We start from the raw sequence: 20,891 nt of genomic DNA on the forward strand, positions 1-20,891 counted from the left end.
ATACATCTTACCCTGTCCCTGAAAAAGGCTGTTTATTTACTGGATATTAGTTTAAAGAATCTCCATGTACATTTTGCAATTGCTTTGACCTGTCAGGAACTAGTAGTTGAAGGTAGACCAGTGTCTGACAAACCTGGTGACAGTTCCTTTTGAACCACTCAGTACTTGTGAGCTCAGGTGATTTATTTATTTTTTTAAAATAACCAAAGGCACTTCTTGTTCTAAGGATTTCACAGAAATCTCAATAGAAGAAAGTGAGTACTGCTGTTTCTTCCTTACTTTTGTTCTTTTGCTTTTATTTCATTTCCCTTCTGATTCTTTTCCTCCTCCTCCTCCTCCCAATGTCAGTGAGTGAAACACTATCCTATTTAACTCTTTATTTCCCTGTGTTTTAATATCCTCTATCAATCTCATTCCTTGCCTCTACTCTACAGTTGCAGGTTAAATGCTGACAGATAAAACAGTTTTTGTAACAGTGTATAGTATGAGTGAGCATTACAACACGTTTTTTTGTTTCTTCCCCTGGTGTTTATATTCATTGCATTCTCATTCCACTTCAATTGTGACACCAACATTTGTCTAAAGCTCCCAGTGAAGAGTTCTAAACCACCTATTTCCCGTATGCCCCACCTCCATATCAAGTTCAGAGTATCAATAACAATCACTAATAACCACAAATGGAACTTAAGTTGCAGTCATTGTGTAGACTGTGTATTCTGAGCCATCCCTGTCTACATTTATTGTATAAAAATTTGGAAAAACAGTCAACTTACAGAAGGACTTTATTAAAGAAAATCACGATAGGATGAAAATGCCTTATGTATCATGACAACCTTTACTACTGTAAATGACATGTATAAATAAAAAGATACAATAAGCTTGTTATATAAAAAGCATTGAATTTAAACTAGTGTTCTCATCAAAAATAAATTTTATCATACAGTATATACATATAAAACTTATTTGAATATTTTAAAACACATTTTTTCTTCACGGCACCTAACCTAGAAAAGAAATAAAGAACATTTTAAGAGACAGTTCAATATCACCTAAACATTATTACACTGCATTTATCATTGCTCCTTCATGTATTCTATTCCTAAACAATAAATTCCATAGATGTATTTTAAGATGCCCTTAGAATATTTTATCCCTTATTATCAACTGTCCTTTTTAAAATTAATAATTGTATAAACTAAACCATGATCATTCACAGCATTACATTTAAAATATCAGTAAGAAGTTTTGAAAACCAAAAAACTAGCTCGCCGTCACATGTTCAAATACACATATTTCAACTCTTTGCTGTTTAGAAGATTTATATGCAAAGACTTTTGACCCTCAAAGAATATAGTCACACTCAGGTTTTTCTACAGCACCCATCATAGTAATTAAACACTTTGCAATATCCAGAGTAGCTCACCTAAATTAAAGTGGTCTTTAAAGTATACTTAAGAGGAAAAAAACCTAAACAAATATGCAATTTCAAGTATTTACATTAAACATATTAAATTCTACAGATTATACAAGCATTGTAGGTAATTTCTCTACAATTCTTTCAAATACATACAAAATATACGGATTGAACTATGAAGAAGTCTTCTGACAAATACTTACTTTCATTTTCTTGGCTGACACCAGGAGGGGGAATCATAGGTTCTGTGATTTCAAAAGTTTCTACAATGTCCTGATCAGAGAAAGTAAGATAAAAAAAAGTTTATTACACTACTGTGACTACTTAAACACAAAATATTTAGTTGCATTAGAAATACACAGGGCTCTCACATTTCAGCACTTGTTAGAATGATTAGGTCAACTGGGGAGGAGGAGGGATGGCAGTTCCATGTGCCAAAACCCTCTTTTTGCTTAAGGTATACATATAAATAAAATCACTTGGAGGTCTATTAGTCAAATTAAACTTCAGATCACCAAGTTCTGCACACCCAGCCTGTGAAAAGTGGGTCCATACGTGACAACTTTTACAATTAGCATTTCGCCATATGGAGCACTATCATTGGTTCATACCACCTTCAGGAACTTAAATAAGCCTGATCTTGTGCACCGTAGGACTTTCTTTTAAATCAGATTATGGATACAATAAAATAGCAAAGACATTGCTTTTCCCCCCCCATGACTGAATGCCATGTAACGGGAAAACAGATAGCAATTTGAACTTGCTTCTAATATCTACTTGGCCTTTACATAGTAGAGTAATTGCCAGTTATTTGTAGCGGCACAGCCTTAGATTGGAAGCAATATAAATGTGACAGGGCACCCATGCACTGGAATGAAGTCGCCATTCCATCTCTCACTACAGAAAGAAACTATTTGATTGTACCTACTAGTTTTCCAGGGTCCATAATGATCAATATGTATTGATACTAAGATGTGTACATAGAATAGCACAGCTCTCCGAGACTCTTAAAATTTCAACTAAAGCAAAGGCAGTGTCATCTATTGTACCTTCCAGTCTTGATGGCTCAAAGATATGACTGCTTGGTTCCGTACTTGGGCATTCTGGTCATTTTCCCTACCTTCCTCTTCACGTGAAGGCTCTGTTCAAAATACCACATTTTCAGGACCCATACAGTTAGAAAGGCATGTCAAGTGTTACAGTAATAATAAATAATAATAATAATTGGAGATATACCAATCTCCTAGAACTGGAAGGGACCTTGAAAGGTCATCAAGTCCAGCCCCCTGCCTTCACTAGCAGGACCAATTTTTGCCCCAGATCCTTAAGTGGCCCCCTCAAGGATTGAACTCACAACCCTGGGTTTAGCAGGCCAATGCTCAAACCACTGAGCTATCCCTCCCCCCTTCTTCAGGAACATCAGAATTGCCATATCAGATCAAATTAGTGGCCCATCTAGTCCAGAATTATGTCTCTGACAGACCAGTACCAGATGCTACACAAACAAAAACAATAGACATTCTCCTAACTTTGGTAGTTGGTAGTGAATTTGTGTCAAATCTGCCAAACTGTTTCAGTCAAAATATATATCTTTTGCCATCTTAAAACTTCACCTATTTATTACCACATTTCAGTTTCTAATCCATTACAGTATTTTACCTCACACCTCATGTTCTCCTAGTATCCTCCTAGGAAAGATATTGTCAATTCATGTCAACTAACTCTCCTTCACTAATGACTGATGACATGCTCAGGGAATTCTAGATTAGACACAATTATCTTTTATAAGTGATGCACTTGTTTGTCCCTTCAATATTACAATCTAGGTGTTCATAATTCTGTTCTTAATTCTTGTTTTAAATCAGTTTTCCTGGTATTGATGTAAGGCTCATTGGTCTGTAATTCCCAGGATTGCTCCCACTGCCTCTTATATGACATCTGCTCCCCTTCAGTTCTCCAGTCATCTGTAGCTGACTTTAATAATATTGCATTTTTTGCTTGCCACTGTCAACTTCCTTCTTATTCTTTTAGCACTCTTGGATTAATACTATCTGGTGCAGGTAACTTACTGCTCTTTATCAGTTTGTTCCAGGACTAATACTTTACCTAAAAAATGAAGGTCTGAGGTAGATATACCCCATCACCCTCTGTGAAGACTAAAAAAAATTGTTTAGTTTATCCTCAATTGCCCTCTTTTTCCTTGGCATTCTAGAAGACACACCAGGCTTCCTGCTTTGCTTTTGCAGGCTTCCTTTTGCAGACTTCCTGCTTTGTCTATTATAAGAATTTTGTTTTTTGCAAATTATTTTCTCTTCAAATTCTCTTTGCTATCCTAATGTTCGTCTTACTTTTTACTTGCCATAATTTATACTTATTTCTATTAGGTTCACTTGGATTAGATTTCCCTTTTTTTTTTTTTTTTTGGACAGATACTTCTTTAGCCAGAATCTGGGAATGGGCAACAAGGGATGGATCACCTGATGATTACCTGTTCTGTTCATTCCCTCTTGGGCACCTGGCATTGGCCACTGTCAGAAGACAGGACACTGGGCTAGATGGACCTTTGGTCTGATCCAGTATGTCCATTCTTATGTATGTTCTTAGCTCATATAGGGCCTGATCTGCAGCCTAATGAAGTTAATAGCAACGTTTTTAGCAACTTCAGTGGCCTGTATACCAAAGCCCATGAATTCTTGGGCCTTGTCCTTTTCTTTTTTTTTTGGGGGGGGGGGGGGGGGGGAAGGGGGGGATGTCCAGCCGCCTAATAGTACTGGTTTGAAACTAACGTAATCTTTAAAGGACTCTTCATTTAACAAAGGCAAGTTATAGTGCTTCTGTTTGCTTGCAATACTTTGAAAGATGCATGGCCCTATCCTACAGTTACTCAAATAAGTAAGGGTTATGTGATCAGGCCTACAGAGCAGATACCACATAGGGACAGAAGCAATGCCCACTGAAGGCAATGGGTCAGAGTCTGGTCTTGAGTTACAAGTCCTAAATCTATTGGTTAAAAGACCTATAAACCTTCTAGATACACAAGCTCTTTTGGTGCTTAAGTAATTTGTCTGTCTTTTAAAAAGTTAAATGTATTTTACCTATTACTGGCAGTTTGTCCTGATCCAGCTTTATTCTTGCAAAGCCATCCTAGAATGCAATACAATTTGATTTAGAATTACAGAAACTACAACTGTTTGGATGATTTAAAACTTTGAAATAGACGACAAATTTTTTTTTAAAAGGCTACACATTTTTCATTTATTTATATGACTAACTTTGCAATGCTGTATCAGTGGAAATATACATATATTCTTGCATCAAGAATCTTAGTTATGTTACCAGAGCAAGAAGGACTAAGCCTCTTGCAAATTCAGTACATACTTCCTACATATTCACAGGAGTGCAAATTTACAGTTGCTAAGGGAGACAACTGAACATGTATCTATAAAATCTCAACCATAACATGAATATAGTATGGACACACTTCCCTTGGTCATTACACCACATGCATTTTAAATCGATAATGAAAACTATATTTTCATTCATTCATTTTCAAATTTTCTTTGGTGAATTTGAAATACCTTTCACTGATTACAAACATGCCAAACTTGAATTAAGAGGAGTAGGTTACCTGAACAGATAGTCGTCCTGAAAAGATTTGAGAACTAGATTGGATACTTTTAAACCACTGAAAAAAACTTTAATTATATGCTAAAACTTTGCAAGAGAGGGTATTTTAGGCAGAGAAACTTGAGGTATTGCAGCCCAAAGCAAAATACTTAAGTGAAGTTATAAGGATATAAAAATGTGTCAACTACAGAATTAAATCCATTAAAATACATGGGCAAGAAAATATGGTCTTCTTAAGCGATTACAGGCTTTTGTACTTAAAACTCAGCTTAAAAACAATTCAACTACTATTCCAATATATTCCACAGTTCTGAGACTGTGGTAACTTGATATATTTACCAGCACCTTAAAAAGAAAGAAAAAAAAAACCACCACATTTGCATTACTCCTATTTCTTGCTGGACAATGTCATTCAGGTGAAGAATAATGCTTGGTACTCCATACTTCATGTCTGAAATCAGACAAAAGGAGCAAAGCACTTTCACAGATTAATTGAGGATTAATTTACAAAAATATAGTCAAGATAATGTAAGTGCTTACACAAAGTTTTAGTTCTTTAAAATGCTTTACAAACACACACTAAAAAAACCCCTCAAAACACCTCTGTGGGAGGTAAATGGCTGATTTCACAACCAGATGCATCTACGCCAGTTGCTTGCCGCTACTTCCCGCAGCTCCCATTGTCGTGCAAACCGCGGCAACTGGGAGCTGCGGGCGGCTGTGCCAATGTAAAAAACTCTCTCACGGTCCACCAGCGGATTACCCTGACAGGCTGCGTGTGGCCCACAGGTGATCTACGCAGACAAACCACATGGACAAGTCCACCCAATGAGTCAGTGTCAGAACAAGGATTAGATCTCAGGAGTTTCTGGGTACAAGTCCCAGGCTCAATGCATAAACCATACTTACAAACGCAAAACAGACATTAATAATACTAAATACTTTTTTTAAAAAGTGCTAAATATATTTAATTTTTTAAAAACAAACATTTTCATGCAAATGCAGCTTGAAACAACACGGTAAATTAAAAAAAGTAGCGTCATTCACCATTTTCTAACCATATAAATGTAAAAATTAATTTTAAAAAAAATGTATGTTAAACTCTTAATTTAAGCAATGATGTGTATTTGTTATAGTGTATCCTCCTGTTAGCAACAAGTACTGACCAATGAGAATTAACCTTTAACACAGTAACTAAAGTATAAATGCAAAACAAGATCACAATTCTTGATTGCTGATTTATATAGCTTTAATTTAAATCAACCCACCCCAACTTTTATCTTAGGGTTCTGGTGACAATGTAAAATCCATTTATGCTTTATTGTCTTTTATCAGAAATCTATTAAAGCTTCTCTATTAGACTAATGAAAAGAATGAGATTTCAAAACACTTTGATTTGCATTTGTGAAAATTTTACTGGTAGAGTTGGACTCCAGAGTATCAAATGTTAGACCTGTATTCCCACACCATCCTGTCCCAGAAGCAAAAAATATATTACCTAGCCAAAATTGTGGAAACAGCAGCTACAATTACAATAAACAAACAAACAAATATTCTGGTTTTCTTGTATCATTCCAAATAAGATTTGAAGACCAAGTTACTCCTTACCCTTATAATGAAGGACACATGAAAGATGTTTTCCACAGTGCGTGCAAAAGAACTTGGATCAATCACAAAATCAAAGAAGGAAATAGGTATATTGGCTATAGACATAAGAAAACAGTGGTTATAAAACAAATGGTATACATAAAGCTAGCAAAGATGTAAATTCTAATTTAAGAGATATAATATTCTGTGTAGGGCTTAAGCAATTGTTATATATTTAACTGTTCTCACGTGAAACAATTTTAATACATTTTCAAATGTAATAGGGGTAATATGCTGTTTAAAAAAAAAACAAAACAAACCCACAATCTTTCTTCCCGCTACGTCCCGCCTCCCCACATACACCTGAAATGAAATAAAGGAGTTAAAATAGTCATTGTTTCATTAATTTTGTGTTGTTGTTTTTGGAGATCACAAATATTGATCAACCTTTCACTCCAAAGGAGTATGGCATTCTTTTCAGAAGAGGGAATGCTTTGTATTTTTTTGCTATAAAACCCCCAATATTCAATTAATGGAAGAAACAGTGTTCTAAAATGGACCTTTTCCTGCCCTTATCTAGAGAGCTTTGCCATTGCATGGGACCCTACACTGAAAGGGATTAAGAACACTCCTGCAAGATAAGTGCTAACATGCCCTGCCCTGTTGGAATGGCTATGGACTGGAAAGGATTAAAAGGAAAGGAAAGGGTGGTAGGAGGCCAAAAGACATTTAATTAAAGGCTCTGAACTCTCTCTGGCTAGAGTCTTGTTAAAAGAAGTTTCCCAGTTATGCATCCTAAGTACACTTTTTTTTTTAAAACATATATGTTTTCCCTGCAAGTCTAGTAGATTTTTTTTAAATATAGATGATACTACTAAAATGCTCTTATACAATATACTACTGGCAAAAGTGTGTCCACAATCAGCATATTTATTGCATATGCAAAAAACTTTAAAACAAAAACAAGATAAACAACTAACAATCAGTTTCCCCATTCAATTCTGAAAATTAGAGATTCTGCATCCTGATTGGGATCCCAGCATCCAGGGTAAGACACGAGATGAAGCCAAAACAGCAAAATGTTTAAGTGATTTCTTCCCACCCTAAATATTAGCCTTTGAGGCTGCAAAATGTTGTAAAAAGAACTACACCTCTACCCCAATATAACGCTGTCCTTGGGAGCCAAAAAAGTCTTACTGTGTTATAGGTGAAACCGCTTTATATCAAACTTGCTTTGATCGGCCAAAGTGCGCAGTCTCCTCCCCCCCCACCCCCCAGGGCACTGCTTTACCGCATTATATCCGAATTTGTGTTATATCAGGGTAGAGGTGTATTTGTTTATTTAAAATGAAAACCGACACACCTCTCTGATTTTAAATGCACGACAAATTTAAAAAAAAGATCCATAACAGAAACAAAAACAACAATGGGAGACTGGCGATCAAAGTGCCTGCACCTCTTTACTCCAAGCATAAAAAATAGCCAAGCACAACACACAACCAATATTTAAACATCCTCATCTCTGCTTTGACAGAAAGCACAAACTCCACACCTTTGAGTTGACAAAATCCTCAAACCCTATCCACCTTAGTCTTCCAAACAGGTAGGCTTTTAGACTAGGTCTATACTGGAAGCTGGGGGTGATTCCCAGCTCCAGTGCACATATTCACACTAGCTGTCATTGAGCTAGCACACTAAAAATAGTGGTGTAGCCAAAGTAGCATGCACAGGGCGAAGCTGACCACCCTGAATACACCACTTCCCAGGGTACTGTGGCTACACTACTATTCTTAGTATGCTAGCTTGATGAGAGTATGTCTCCTCAAGCTGGGAATGTATGCAGGTATGTCTCCTCAACCTGAGAATCACCCCCACCACACTTAAGTCTAAGAGTAGACTTACTCTTGGTTCTAGATGTCAACAAATTCAGATTATTTCCAACCAAGATGGGAAAATGAATTGGAAAGTTGAAAGGCCCTGTCGGAGAAAAACTTAGTTCTCACTTTTTGGTTTTGGGTGCAGCAAAGTCAGATACTTTATTTCTCAAGCAATTGTATAGAGGGAAAGAGTGTGCGCTAGAACACAGGGTTTCCCCCCTACTAGGCAGGTCTCTACAGGTAAACAATTGCAGCAAGCATTTATACTTTTTGTTACATACAATAATAAGCAACAGCTGCATTTTGTTTATACATAGGCCATCTTGATATCTTATTTTTCCTCACTTCTATTTAGACGCAAGTCTACATTCCTCCTTATCGACACAAAGTCGCAACAACTTCTCACATAGTTCTTTCCCACTCGCCTCACACAATCCTCGCTTCTACAAATCTCACGTTATTAGGGTTACAGCTAGCCTGACTCTTGCTCACAGAGGTGACTGTTTGCATTGAAATCCCGGTCAGTTCTTGCTCTACTTCCACAGCCCTCAGAATGCCCTGCCAATAGCGCCCCCTCAAATAGCAAGTAAGCTCCAGCTTCAACACCCCTCACTACCCAAACTGTGTCAATCTCAGGTGAAGGCAGGCAAGGCCCAAGCTATTTAGGGCTTCTCAGGTCCAAATCACCACCTTTATCTCCAGCCAGAAGCCAATAGGCAGCCAATGCAAATTCCAAGTACTGTCACTGCACGTTTGCAGCAAGACACCTGCTTAAGAAGTGAAGAGCTGCATTCAGCATTAGCTTCAGTTTTAGTGAACTAAAGATGTAGCCCCATGGAGAGTATATGGCTTAATCTTGAGGTGACAAAGGCATGTATCACAATAGAAAGGGCTGTATAAATCATAAAAGGTCGCAACCTCCTGACCAGACAGATTGGAAAATGCAACCCTAGTTATTTATATCATCTAAATGCAGTTGGGAATCAGACAATTCCTAAAAAGTGAATTTGAGTGACAACCTTCAAAGAGGCTAATAATTTTTGCTATAGCCTCTGGCTGATTCAGTGGTCTACCATCTTCATCTCTCCCTTATGCAAACTCAGTTTCAGCTAGCTTCCCATCATCCATGCCCAAATTTTTAGCTTGCCAGAGACACATGCTCAAGTATGCCCTCTGGATCAGACAAAATGTAGACAGAAAACTGGGTGTCACTATCATATTCAGACACCACATATCTCCTTGCTACATGTACACATCTAACAGGAAATGTGACCAAGTAGAATCCTGCAGAACCACACAAAATAATCTTTGGGGCAGAAGAGCAATTGCACGAAACTACTCTCTGGGATCTCAGAAGGGAAAGAATGAAGCTACTGAAAAGGTAGACTTATCTCCTCTCATTCCTGTCTGAATGAGAGTTACCACCACCTCAAGATCAACACTAACAAAGGCAACTGATAGATAAAGATGGATAAAAGTTATGTTGACAATGTTATGAGAAGATCATTGACCAGCACCACAAGTAGCAGTCTTGCCTTCTCCAGGTCAGAACCCAGACTGGCAAAGATCAAGTCAAAGAAATCCATATGCTGTGAAAACGGTCACATCATAACAATCCAAATAATAATAATCAGAACCAAAAATAAAAGATTAAATACAGTTCGATAATGAATAGACTCTCAACACCAAGGGCTGGTTTCTAGAACACAGGCCCCACAAAACACTCTGCCTGAAGGCCATCTAGAATTTTGTACTCCCTTAACAGAGGGACTGTCAGTTGCCATCAGTGAAGGATTCAGTTTTTCCCCTACTGGCCTTTGCTAGCCAAGGCAATACACAAGTCATAGAAAAAAAAAGTTCTCAACACATCCAAAAATCTCATAAATGACACTCGCTGAAATTCAAGTAGAGCCCTAACTAATGTCCCCTCAAAAAACATATTTTGGATGAGGTCTCACAACAGTTTGCGTCATTTGTCATAACTTATGATACTGTACATTAACTTTGTACAATATCATAAGTTAACCGTGACAGCAGCCAACTACCATCTCCTTGTTTAAAAAAATAAATACATAATTTATTTAAGACTAGAGGAACCTTTCTAATACCCTATTTTTGACTAGAGATTAGTTGAACTGGTTCACTGCCATATACCATACCTGCATTTCTTTAGTTGCCTTCATCAGTTTCAGCAGAACCCAAGCTTACATTTAAAATCATCAAGTTTCTAGTCCTTATTGTTCCAAATGTGAAACCATGTCTTTCTGAGTCTGTAAACAGAAACAATAGCTCCACAGGCTAAATGCTGCAACTGCAGAAGGCCATAAATACAGTACAATCACTGTGGAGACCGCAGAGAGACAGAATTTACAATGTGCCCAGAGTTTTAAGTCTACAACCCAAACCTCCTCCCCAGCAAAGGACACACTGAGATGCTAAACCCCATTAGTAACTAACGTAGCAGCAGAGTATCATTCCCTAGCTTCCAAAGCGTAATCAAGGTAGCATATTACAAACCTCCGTTAGTGCAAATTTTAGCTAAATTGGAGGCATACTTACGATCATCATTAAAATAGGTCTGTAGCAATCCCAGGATCCTCTCTACTTCTTTTTCTGTGGCTTCCTGATGAGATTCTTCCATTTTCTTCAACTGAATAAATAAATAAATAAATCAAGAATCATGCATCTATCCTGCTGTAAACCAACATTAAACAGAAAAACATTTTTCTACATTTTTTTAATCATTCTTTTAGTGACAAGTTTTAGTACTAAGCAGAAAGAAAACATCAGCTCTGAATTGTTGCATTTGGCTATAAAAAACAGAAGACAGAGTAATAAACGGCTGCTGTCACTGAACACAATCTGTGTAACGTACTTGACTATGTCAAATACCTGGAACCTATTTATCTGAAAGACTACTTTTCTTCTTTGCCACATCTGCACGCACAGTGGCACCTGAACTGCAGCTCACTTATTTAAGAAAGGAGACAGTTAGCAGGTGCTTTGGAAACTTACTCTCCCCTCTTCCAATCCATCTCAAGAGTTCCAGTTTTATCTATTTCCAGGACTTATTGTAAGGCCCATTTGTTTTTCCTAGTTGTGAGGAATTGGGAGAATTCTGCAGGTGCATAAACTTCTAAAACTTTAAAATTCAGTTTAATGGGGGGGAGGCGGCTTGTTATTACTTTAATGGACAGTTGCTTAAGGTTTTCTTGGACCTATATTGATATAAAAGGTTTTACATTTACTTAAGAAAAGTCATGACAGATTTGAAATTACTCCTAACAGGAGACTAATGAGGTAATGTGATTTTGCAGATCTGTCTTATTTATAATAAAGAGGGGTATACTAATGCAGCAGTGGCAAAGCTAAAGCCAATTTGGAGGAATAAGAACATCTCCCTGGAATCCAAACTGAAACTAATGCACACATTGCTCATCTCCATTTTTCTGTACGCGTGCAAGACATGGACCCTTACGGCAGAACTTGAACGGAAAATACAGGTAGTAGAGATTAGATACTTCCGTAAAAATCCTGATCATCTCCTACTTCGACCACATCACCTAAGTCTCCCAGAGTTGTGAAAAATCCACAACCCAGAAAGATGTAGTTAATTCTTCCATCAACCTAGCTACCACCTTTCAGGGAGGTGGATTAACTACAGCAACGTGAGAATCCTCACCACTGCAGTTGTGCCACTGTAGCATTTTAAGTGAAGCCATAGCGGCAGAGAAAACACAGATTATTCACAAACTAAAAAAAGTGACTTAGGGTAGCTATGCTGTCAAAAATGATTATTACAAATATAACTTTACAAACCTGAGCAGGCATTGCCCTTTTTTCTTCTGTTCCTGCTTTCCTTTTCTGCCTCTCAATCCGTTGCCTTGGTACAGGAGGATCAGCCTTGAAAGATCCCAACCTAATCCAAGTAGAAAAGTAGCATGAATGTATGAAACCTACTTTAAAGTACGCACTAGACTAGAGAATATATTGAGCAGTTTGCAGGGTTAAGACAGAAAATAATGCTAGGAAACTGAACATGAAGCTTCTAATATGTACTATGATTCCTATAAACTGCCACCACTAATGGTTCTCTGAGTTACGATTTGCAATCAGCTTTGCAACACCATAAATCAATACACTGTTAAATGCATTATTTTATTCCAAGTTTTTTTAGTAAAATAAATTAAAAGCTATTTGTCATAGAGACATGACTTTTTATATTAACTAGTAACACAGAGTATATCTTCTTTAAACTGAGCTTTTGGGGTATTCCATGCTTCTTTTTCTGAAAATACTCCAATTTTATATTTTTTCTCTGATCATTTGTTTAATTTCTACAATTGTAGGCCTGTAGCTATGAACATGTTAATAATTTCTCATTTTGAAATAAAACTCAGGATAGGGCATTGTATGTTCAATGGACGGAAAAATGGATATAGATCTTCTATTTTTTTTTTTTAAAACATGGGTTCTAATATAGGGCACTTCAACGGATACCAAAAATTCTGTACTTTCTCAATATTCACACTTTGCCATAGGAAACCTAAACTTATATAAAAGAGGGTATAGCTAAAGGTCCATACTCAACTATTTACAAAGAAATCAAAGTTAGACTTTCTTCCATTCAATATCTTTGATCATTTCCAGTATAACATTAGAATAAAATTACCTTCAGCACTTTGTTGGTACTTGTAATCTCAGATAGTTTTTTATGTTTTAAAATGGTAAACTAGCTACTAGTCTTCCTAACATACCATTCATCTTTTATTACTATCCACTGTGTTAGACCATATGATCATCTCTACAACCACTTGCAACAGTTACTTGTAGTGCACGTTGTATAGATGGTTGAGGCCTTCAAATACTTCAGCCTTTTATCAGAGCTGAAATTATACTTGTAGGGGGGAAAAACAACATTAGCAGGGACAGGATGACCAAACTGATTTTTTTCATTTATACTGGGAAATTGGGATCTATCACAGGGTGAGCTGGGACTGTCTGAAGTTAATGCTGAGCTCTGGGCCTGAGTCAGATAACCAAGGATCATTTGACAGCAGCCCAGAGGCAGCACCTCATAAAAGTCCCTGTTCACACAGAGGAAAACCTGCAAGGAGCAGGAAGACTCTCCTGCAGTATAGCCAGAACAGAAGTTGGGAATGATTGCCAGGATTCAGATTGTTTCCTAGGAAGGAGCTGGGAAAGCAGGAAGTACTGGGAGGCTCTCAAAACTACAAAATCCTGCAGAGGATTACATGGTGCTCAGGGAAACAGATCAGGATAGACACACACTCAGGTAGGAGGTCTGGAGCAAAGCCCACAATGTGCTTTACAGGACCTGGGGAAGCCCTAAGGAAGAGAGGAGAACCTTGGCTGTGCCTCCCAGATGAAGAAAATGCAAAATATTACAAAAAGAGAAGAAGGAATGTTTGCAGAGGATGGCACTGTAGGGCAGAAAAGACTAGGTAAAGGAAATTATGAGACCTTCCTGTCCAGTGGAAGAATTGGTTTGCCTCAGAAGAGTGAAAAAAAAAATGATGTTCATTTTGTGTTACTACTTCATAAACCAGATTCCAAAAAGGAGAATGTTATTTGAAATGCCTGGGTGAACATGAGTTCACCCAGGTGGGAAAAGGGCACAACTGAGGGTACAGTGACCTGACTGCCATGCCAGGAGAGAGCTCTACTATAACTGCAGCCAGACTCCCAAGTTAATCTCTTCTCTCAAATACACTGTACTACCTAAAAATTGATAATCTGAGGGTCAGTCCTTTTGAGAACTAACTAACTAGGCCATGTTGCACTTCAGCATATATTATCATTTTCCTTGAATTTTCCTTGAACATGCTTACATGTAGTGAAAAGAAGGAGATCTTCTGAAATATCTTTCTGCTTCTGCTCCCAGTTTATGCCAGGCATTATTAGGTAAAAATCCACTAGCAATGCTCTCATCATCGCTATCATTTTCTTCTCCTTCTAGACGATTCAGGCCCATAAACGTTAACTATTGAAAGGGGGGAAAAGATATTGCATCTAAATTTCACAAAGCAAAGTCAATGGATGCTTATTTCTAAGATATTGTATTATAATGTATACCCTACTTGAATACTGCAAGAATTGCTTACTTTTCTTCCAATTAGAGGGGGGGAAAAAAAAAAGTTAAAGTGAATATATAGAAACATGAATTACCTAAAGAAAGACTCATACACTGTCAATTGCGACTGAAATAAAAATTCAAATATTTAGATATTTCTTCCCAAATTGTACTACAAAGGACAAAAATCCACATTTTAAAGGTTATACAATAATTCACTAACTATAATATGAAAGAATGATTGGTCTTGGTCCAACGTCTTAGTGATTTTATCACAAAAAAAAGAAACTGATATGTTCCTTCTTGGAACAGCCGTTTCTCTTAATTATAGTTTCTCATTTGTCTACCCGCACCCCCACTGTATAATTTTGAGGCCTCAATCCTGCAACAAGCTCTACACAGGTAGCCCATTCAGCCCTATGGGAGCCACACTGAAGTCAGACATCTGCATGGGTGTAGGCATCTGCCTGAACAAAGCTTATTGCAGAACTGGGACCTGTAGCCCCGATTCTGCTAAGATTTATACATAAAGTTATGCACCAGTTTGTGAGTAGTTTCACTGAAATCAACGGGACCTAAGGCAGTTATCAATTCTCTTTTTTAAACTGACCAGCAGGACACTGTTTAAAAAGACACTGCCCCACAGCTGTCTTCAACATGACAACTTTCCTGCATTTCAGAGGACAGGAATTGAAGTGTCTTCCTGCATAGCAGCAAAGAGTGATGCTGTGTTATCTTCTATCTTACTTATCATATGTTCTCTAGCGGTTCAGTTGCCAGTTATAACTTCAGACACCTGTATTTTTACCCATAAACTAAATATCTATGGAAATGAATGCTTATGAATGGTGCTAGAATGACAACACAAGTCCTCTATTCATTTGCAAGCTTTCTTCCATTGCCCAGTTCATGTTAAACTTGTCTTTGTGTAGCTATATCTAACAATGAGAGTACAGTTTAGCCTCTGCCTTCATACAATCCATGACCTCTATGCTGCCAGCAAGTGTGGAAGTTACTGTTTCTTAAATTTTACAATGCAATTAAAAGCACAATTTCTGAACATATCACATTTTTGGGACAACTGAACACATTTCAGGTACTGTATAACCATCACATGCCTCTTCCCCCTTTAGACAATAATAAGCAATGGAACCTAGTTCTCTTGTACAACAAAGCTACACCTTTGACAAAAAGTTGCAACTCCTCATTAAGCTACTGTAACAGCTGATAAGAAGATGAAATGGGCTTTTGCTCCAATGTCAGGGCAAACTCCCACTTTTCAGCCAGAGTATCAAGAAATAAAACATGAGATCTTCAAAAGTACCCAAAAGATTCAGATATCGAAGTTCCACTGAAAATCACAGCTTTGGTTAAAACAGGAATAAGTGAATGTAATACAGAAAAAAAACAGCAAACATTGCTGTTTTGAAAGTATTAGAGGTATAGCTTTTCAAAACCAAAACAGCAGATTTCTTTTCTTTACTAAATACACTATTGTAAAGAACCTCATTCAATTAACTGCTGTGAAATATCATTTGATGCAGTAAGACGCTGATCCTGTAATATCTGGAGTCTAAATTTGTATAGCTACATTTCCTTTATTAAAACTAGAGATTCTAAATGTAGCCTTTAAAACAATTACTGTAGATTGAGCAGAAAGTTAGGATAAACTTCTATACTACTTGCAAAAAAGTTAAAGAACCTCATAGAAATTATGCAAAGTTTTAATGCAACAGCAGTGTTTTTTCTGAAATCTTCAAACCCATTTATTTTCCCCTTCAATTACATACATGGCAATCTCAAGCCACATTTTAACAAGTCAGCCATTCTTAACTTACTAAATCTTCAGCAAATGCTGGCGAGTCAAATACTGTCATTTCAGAGTGTAACTCATTTGCTTTTTCCTTTCCTAGATTTGATGCCAAAACAAGGAACTGGGCATCCAGAGCAGCCTCCCTTGCCTGGGAAACTGTTATGGAAAAAGAAAGAGTTTTATGTTATCAATATACAATTGTCTAAATGTCATAAAGTAAACACTACACTTACAAAATCAGAGCTAATGTGCTTTCTAAGTCAATTTCTGAAGATCAAACAATTCATTTTATTGTACAGAGATAATTGACTGCTCTAAAAGAAAACATTTCCCAATTCTGTAAATAGCAATCACTGCTAACAGGAAGCATGAAACACCCTCACGCCATCCTTAAAGTAAAATTACATTTTCTTCCTCAATATGTTTGCTCTCTCCAAATATAGTATACTGAACCTATTTACTTAAATAACATTAGCTTTTACACTATTTTTTCACTCCTGTTGCACCGCAGAGCCAAGATACAGAAGCATAAGTAAACAGTTGTATTTTTAAACTATAAACCTAAACTTATTAAACAGGACCTTCCTGGCTGTTTTGTTTGTTGCCCTTTTTTTTTTTTTTTTTTTTTTTTTTTTAAGTGTAGTGAGGGACTAAAATAACTAGATTAAATTTGCAACACATCCTGTTCAAGCAGTTCCATCTTCATTCCAATTTATTAGAGAACTGTATTTCCATGTTTTAGCGTTTTCATACAGTACTTGGACCAGAATTTCATTCCCATAACATTTTTTTATTCCAAGCATCACTTTGGTAGCTTTGAGGTTCAAAGAAAAAAATTCTGAAATAGACTGTGGGATTAACCTTACCTCCACTGAACAATTTATTGGCTTCTTGTAGTGCATCTGTCAAACTGTTGCTTTTTGAACTCAACATATCCTCACGATTCTCTGGGAAAAAAGAAAACAACAAATAAGTGAAATCTTAAATTAAACACATACACATCAAAAAATAAACACTTATAACCTTAAGCATAAGTAGCTAACAGTGCCTGACACTAAACCTCACCAAATTCAAGATACTCCAAATCTGTTCATAGTACATTTTACAGTGAGCATTTATGTAGGCCCTGATCCTACAAACATTTATGACCATACTTAACTTTAAGCAAATGGGTAGTCCCAGTGAAATCAATGGGACTATTCACGTTTACTGCTAAGCATGTACATATTTGCAGATCAAAACAGTAGCACTTATCACTACAGATAGTGGGACTATTTCAATACTGTAAAATGAATGTTTCAAAAAAGAGTTCCTATTTATAGAATGAGACTCAGAGAAATGCAAAGGCTAGGATTTTCCCCACAAGCCCTAAAGAGATTACAAACCAACTACAGTATATTTCTGGCATGTGGACATTTTAAAAAAGCTTCAAAATTAAGAAATAGATATTAATCCTGTATGTAATTTGCTGATCAATCCAATTTAAACTTCCTCTTCTATGTCAAAGTAGTTACCAGAGCTCATGAGAGGTATGCCATAGGTCATTTGTCTTATGCATTTAAACATCACCAATTAAGGACCTCTACAAAAACATACAAGGTTGTACAGCACAATGGGATCGAGGTCTATGACTAAGGCTTCTAAACACTATACGATAATGCAAATAATAATAGTAAAGGTTGTTTCATTTCCAGACATCACTAGGTTAAAACAAAAATCTACGTGTATTTAGATTAATAAACACAGACACAATGGAAATATTTGAATGCCTGATTCTATACGACTACTCACAGCATCATAGTGTTCAAGTGGTTTGAGCACATGCATCCAGCTTTTGATACACTTCTCAAGAAAAACACCAGTGCTTTGGAAAAGTGTATTATTAAACACACACTAGCTGAGTTATTCTAAAACTGAGTCGCAATCTCTTTAAAAAATCATGTAAGTTAAGCAAGTCAGAAGGCGATGGAAGATTTCCAGGGGAAGGGGGGGGCAGGAGGAAACAAAAACAAACAATACCAGGTGCTGCTGGAATTGTTATTGATGACTTAGTAGTCAGGCACTCTTACAAATCATAAGTATAGCGACAAAAGGACAGTACTGCTGACTACAAGGCAGCACAAACACGAGGGAGGGGAGACAGCATAGCAGACAGAGCTGGACACACACCATGTCTGTAGGGGAGGGAGAGAGATATGCACACTGCCCCTTTAAGTAAGCTGACCCACTCTTAAGTGGATCAGGAAGTTGAGACAGCAGCTACTGCCCCAAGGTCCGTGTCCCCCCTCTGCTCTATATGGAGAAGGGGTAAGCAGGGTGCAGGAGCAGGAGGGAGGGGGACACCCTGACATTAGCCTCCCCCCCCCCTTCTACCTCTGCACAGCAAGCAGGAGTCTCTGGGAGCAGCTCCAAGGCAGAGGGCAGGAGCAGCACATGGCAGTAGGGGGGAGCGAACAACTGAACTGCCTGCAATTGACAGCCTGCTGGGTGGCTGCAGCACAGGGAACTTAGGGGAGTGGGCTATTCTCCCTTCTTGTCAACTGTTGAGAATACCCCACTTCCACCTTAATTGAATTGGCTCCTTAGCACTGACCCCCCCACCCACCCACACACTTGGTAAAGCAACTCATCTTTTCACATGCGGTGTATTTATACCTCTCTACTGTATTTTCCACTCCATGCATCTGATGAAGTGGGTTTTAGCCCACAGAAGCTTATGCCCAAATAAATGTGTTAGTCTCTATGGTGCCATAAAGGACTCCTCCTTGTTGTTACTATGTGTATTACCCTAGCGCCTAGGCGCGCCAGTCACTGCCCAGGACCGCACTGTAGGAACACAGATCACCCTCCCTGCCCCCACGGCAGGTGCGGGCCCCAGGCTTACGCTGCACTCTGTTGATGAGCTGGCGATACTGGTGCCGGAGCATCCTCCTGTCCGTGTGGTTCCCATCGGGCTCGGCTCTCACGCCCGGGCCCTGCCCGGGCTCCTCTTCCGACTCCTCTTCCTCCCCGTCGCTCGCAGCCTCCGGGGGCCGCTGGCGGCCTTGGCCACCCGCCAGCCTGCGCTGCTGGTGCTCGGGCACGGCCCCGTTGCGAGAGGTGGACGCGAACGGCTGGCGGCGGCCCGAGTCCGGGCCCCGGCCCTGCAGGGAGTCGCCGCCGCCGCTTCCACCAGCGTCAGCCATCGCCGCCTCGGAGCCGGAGAGCGCGAGCCGCGGGCGGCCCTACACGTTCCCCACTCCCCCGGCCTGCTTCCGGCTCGGGCCCTGCCCCATCCCCCCTCAGGGGGAAACGCCTCCTCAGACCCTTCCCCTCCGCCGGCTGAGAAACGCCAACGCCGCCGCCTCGGCTGACCCCCGCGTGCCACTAGCGCCCTGAGCGTTGTTAGAAATCTCACGACGGCAGCCGCGAGGGCCAAAGCGCGAAGCCAATGGGGCTGGGGAAAGCGGAGAGGCAGTAACTCGTCCGCAGGGTATGTGTCGCGCCGGCGGCGTCCCCCTGCTGCCTCTGTCACTCAGTATCTGCAGCGCCCCCTGGCGTGTGGGAGGCACACGGTGCTCAGCCGGCGGTGTCTCTGCTCAGCGGGCTCCTCATGCTGCTCTGAGCGCCGCGGAGACACGAGGCAGGACACCTCGCTGTTGTCCTTGTTTTACATTCCCCCCCCCCACCTCATCTCGCTTTAAAACCTGGACATGAAGGGCGGGGGCCACGCTTCATGCACAACCAGGGGTGGAAACCTGCTGCACCGGGCGGGCGGGCGAGCAGGCAAAGGAAACTGCCGAGCCCCGCCCTAGCACTGCTGCGGGCAGCGGGAGCCAGGTTCCAACATTCAATCCCCGGCCCCGCATTGCCCCTACACCCAGGTTTTCGCGCGGCAAGCCTGGGGCGGGCGGGGGGAGCGGCAGCGCGCTCAGGGGCGGAGGAGACGGAGCTGAGGTGAGCTGGGGCTGGGGGGGCCCACCGGCGCCGCAGCAGGTAACGCGGGGGAGCGCACAGGGGAACCGCTCCCCGCCCCAGCTCACCTCCGCTCCGCCTGGGCCTGAGCGCGAAGCCCCCGCTCGCTTCTCCGCCCCACCCCAGGCTTGCCCGCGAACAGCTGATTCGCGGGAAGCATCGGGGGAGGCGGAGGTGAGCTAGGGCCGGGGGAGGGGCATAAACTCCTGTAGCTGATATAAGGACACGAGCTAAACCTCTGAGAAGCCCTTAGAACTATTGCTTATTACAAAGAGGCTGAGGAAAAGCATGAGGGGAAAAGGCTAATGCTAGGAGGGAGTACAGGGAAGCAATGGGAAAGTGGGTGGTAGGACAGGTTGGCTGCTTGTTCTAAGGTTCCTGGTTTGGAACCCAGTGTAGAGGGTGTTTCTGGGTTCCCCTACCAGCTACAAGAAATGTAGCATGAATCCCCTCTGACATAAGGGAATAAGGATGGTGGGAAATCTTGAGGCAGGCATAAGGATGACTGAGTTCCTATGCCTGACA

At 39.8% G+C, this 20,891-nt stretch overlaps 1 protein-coding gene across 2 annotated transcripts; it reads right to left on the minus strand.

The window, feature by feature from the left end:
- Positions 1-764: 764 nt before the first annotated feature.
- NSMCE4A (NSE4 homolog A, SMC5-SMC6 complex component) lies at positions 765-20,475 on the minus strand. Of its 2 annotated transcripts, none has more exons than XM_039482931.1 (11): positions 20,435-20,475; positions 17,279-17,359; positions 16,438-16,568; positions 14,358-14,509; positions 12,325-12,424; positions 11,065-11,155; positions 6,650-6,744; positions 4,510-4,558; positions 2,464-2,555; positions 1,618-1,687; positions 765-1,004 (listed from the first exon to the last, which is right to left on the minus strand). In XM_039482931.1, the coding sequence occupies exons 2-11, from the start codon at positions 17,343-17,345 to the stop codon at positions 1,000-1,002; spliced, it is 852 nt and encodes a 283-aa protein (XP_039338865.1). In that variant the 5' UTR covers positions 17,346-17,359; positions 20,435-20,475; the 3' UTR covers positions 765-999. The 2 variants fall into 2 exon arrangements, with proteins under 2 accessions (XP_039338865.1, XP_039338864.1); XM_039482930.1 differs by lacking the exon at positions 20,435-20,475 and adding an exon at positions 19,297-20,273.
- Positions 20,476-20,891: the final 416 nt, after the last annotated feature.

This window comes from Mauremys reevesii, linkage group 7, assembly GCF_016161935.1.
Source record: "Mauremys reevesii isolate NIE-2019 linkage group 7, ASM1616193v1, whole genome shotgun sequence".
Taxonomy (NCBI): Eukaryota; Metazoa; Chordata; order Testudines; family Geoemydidae; genus Mauremys; species Mauremys reevesii.